At 42.7% G+C, this 2,871-nt stretch overlaps 1 protein-coding gene across 1 annotated transcript in view; it reads right to left on the reverse strand.

The window, feature by feature from the left end:
• LOC101852435 (putative ferric-chelate reductase 1 homolog) overlaps positions 1-1,305 on the reverse strand; it is a gene marked incomplete at both ends in the record, with an annotated part of 22,035 nt that extends 20,730 nt beyond the window's left edge. The window contains 1 exon segment of the mRNA XM_005108499.2: positions 1,206-1,305. Coding sequence (XP_005108556.2) covers positions 1,206-1,266 — 61 coding nt within the window.
• Between the last annotated feature and the right edge of the window lie 1,566 nt (positions 1,306-2,871).

Below are 2,871 nucleotides of genomic sequence, written 5' to 3' on the forward strand. Positions count from 1 at the left end.
ATATCTCTCTCTCTCTCTCTCTCTCTCTCTCTCTCTCTCTCTCTCTTGATTGTTTGTTCGTGTGTACGGTCGGTCTTTAGACAAAACAACGCCTCTCTAATTATGTTCCATAAAATATGTTATGGCGATTCGGCTTTTAGGTACGTATAAAAGAAAAACAATCACATGCCTTACTTTTTCAGAGATTAAAAATAACAAAATTGTTTTTCATTACTCAGGGTAATATGGACAAGATCTCACCACGCAGGTCTTTTTTCACCCCCATCAGCACAATTTATATTATTTAAGATGCATGGGGCTTCGATCTTGGGTACATAAAGTTTGGGATGGATACTACATTTTCCCAAAAGAAAGATGAAGATATTCAATAGGCTTAAATATTATCCCAACAAGGGAAGCAAACTAAAGTCTCATGCGTGCTACGGCGAGGCGCCTAACCGCGACACCTCAGGGGCCAGTATGCGCAGAGTTTCCTTTGGTTTGTTTCTTCGTGTATTCAGGTACAACAAGGTCACTCGATACCAGGTCATGTGATTTCCTACACTTGTGTGAGAAATGATGCAGGGATTTCAACGGCGTCCGTGCAAAAGGGTACCCCCCCCCCTCTCCCTTCCCACCGCTACCCTTCCTATAAAATACTAAACCTTAACCCATATAACCGCTGGCTACACCAATGACACACTGGAAAGGGGGGATGGGGGTATGGCAAGGAGTTTACATTTGAGAGGCAGCGTGGTGGAATCAGGCTCTCGTCAACTTTGGGGCATATTGAGTTATTAGTATCATCTCAAAGCTTGTTCATTTGTCTTTGTTTGGACGAAAAGTTATTCATCAATCTTAAATAGAAGTGGAGATATTTTGGATTGTATGAGGTGGGGGTCACTTGGTTTAAGAGGTAAAATTAGCGAGAAAATGGCTGTCAAAGCTTGGTAAATTCCAAAGCTGGAGAGTCCATCTTTAATCAACGTTTTTCGGTGAAATCCTCAAAGGAATGTGTTTGTAAATGGACATAAAAGTTGTTGAGCCAAAAAACAAAAATTTGATAAAAATTGCTAAGCTACATCACACAAACTACCAACGAGCCTAAGCTCCTTGGGGTATGGCTACATCACACAAACTACCAATGACCCTAAGCTCCTTGGGGTATGGCTACATCACACAAACTACCAACGACCCTAAGCTCCTTGCAACGACCCCCCACTTACCGGTCAAGCCACACAGGCAAGCGCCGACAACCAACAGAACTAAAGGCGTCCGGTAATCCATCACAGCGGTGGTGAAATCAGCCAATCACCAAACGAAAACCTGTAGAATAAATTATATAAATGGGACATTATTAATTAATAAAAATACAGTAAGTGTGATTTTAGGTTAGTTCTAGCAAGAGTTTTAATAGTTCTAGCAAGGGTTTTAAGGCACTAGCAACACAATTAGGTTGCATGTTTAGCGAAGATTGATTAGATGTTACTAATAGTAACATATTAATGAAGGAAGGAAAGAAAGATAAGGGCGACAATTAATAATTTTGTTTACTTTGAGTAAGAATTTTGCGGCACTTGCAAAACAATTTGGTTATATATAAGTGCCAAAGATTAGAAAGTCACGGGAGATGTTTGATAGGAAAGAAGGAGCAGACAACACCAGAACACCCGCCAACCACTCACCGGGAAAAGTGATAATTGTTCCCCAAATCAAAATGAGACATTTTCATTATAATTATACATTATAACACACAATATAAAAACAAGTAGGGGGCTCTCGTGGCCTAGAGGTTAAGGTGTTGTCCTCTCATTCTCAAGGTTCCGGGTTCGAATCCGGGTACAGACCGAAAAATTTTCTTCTCTAAATGTGTCTCCTTTCACCTCTTTTCCTGCTCTCTAGCAATGTTCTGTCGTCTGCTTTCGTCTCCTCTTTCTGCCCCCACCTCCTCACCTCCTTTGCCCCTTCGTCTGGGCTCCTGATTCTTTCTGTAGCCTTTCTACTGCAGCTACTCTTTGCTTCTTCTTACTGCTGTCTTTCTGCCACACCCCTGATCTTCTGGTCGGAAAGATCTACTCCTAGCCTTCTCGGACAAGGGCGAAAAATCTCGGAGGGCTCGTGTGCAAGTTGCGCACGTTAAAGATCCCTTGGTGGTCTAAAAACGATAAGAGTAGGCTTCGGCCGCCACCCGGGCAAAATTCAAAATTTCCTACCAACTGAAAATATTATGGTGTGTCCCGTGCGCTCATATGACCTTATGCAGTTGCGAGCGCCGTAAAACACTTTACAAAAACAAATAAAAACAAGTCACCGCCTCCGGTTTAGATGCGGGTCTACCGCAATACGGCGGCCTGCTGGGGTAATAGTAGGCCTACAGTTCAGATTTACAGCGCATAGAGCTTGCTGTTGAGCGGTAATTTGCGCTATGATTATAATACAATGTTAGATCTATATTCTATTATCATTATTAACAATGATTGTGGCATCGGTAGCCAAGTGGTTAGGCAACCGGATTAGTTAGTAATTGTGACATTGAGGGTTCTTTTTTGGATGTCTTGGATTCGGGGGTTCGAGTTCCGCTCGGTTCGACGTTGTGTCCTTGGGAAAGGCTCTTTACACGTATTTCCCATAATTGGCTGGGTCTTTTCTGAGATGGACGTTAAACTCGGAGGTCCCGCCTCTTAAATAACCTTGCAATGTTGATAGGGGCGTTAAACATACACCATTTCACCACTTTTTATTCATTATTCATTATTAGTAGTAAGCCATGCCCGATCAGCAGCTATAATCTATTCCAGATGCTATCGAGGCGGTCATGCGTAGTAGTGTGCGATGTCCCGCCTGATTTGCCACGGTAACGACAGCGCTTCGGTTTGTGTGTGTGTGTGTGTG

Source organism: Aplysia californica, unplaced genomic scaffold (genome assembly GCF_000002075.1).
Source record: "Aplysia californica isolate F4 #8 unplaced genomic scaffold, AplCal3.0 scaffold00694, whole genome shotgun sequence".
Lineage (NCBI taxonomy): Eukaryota > Metazoa > Mollusca > Gastropoda > Aplysiida > Aplysiidae > Aplysia > Aplysia californica.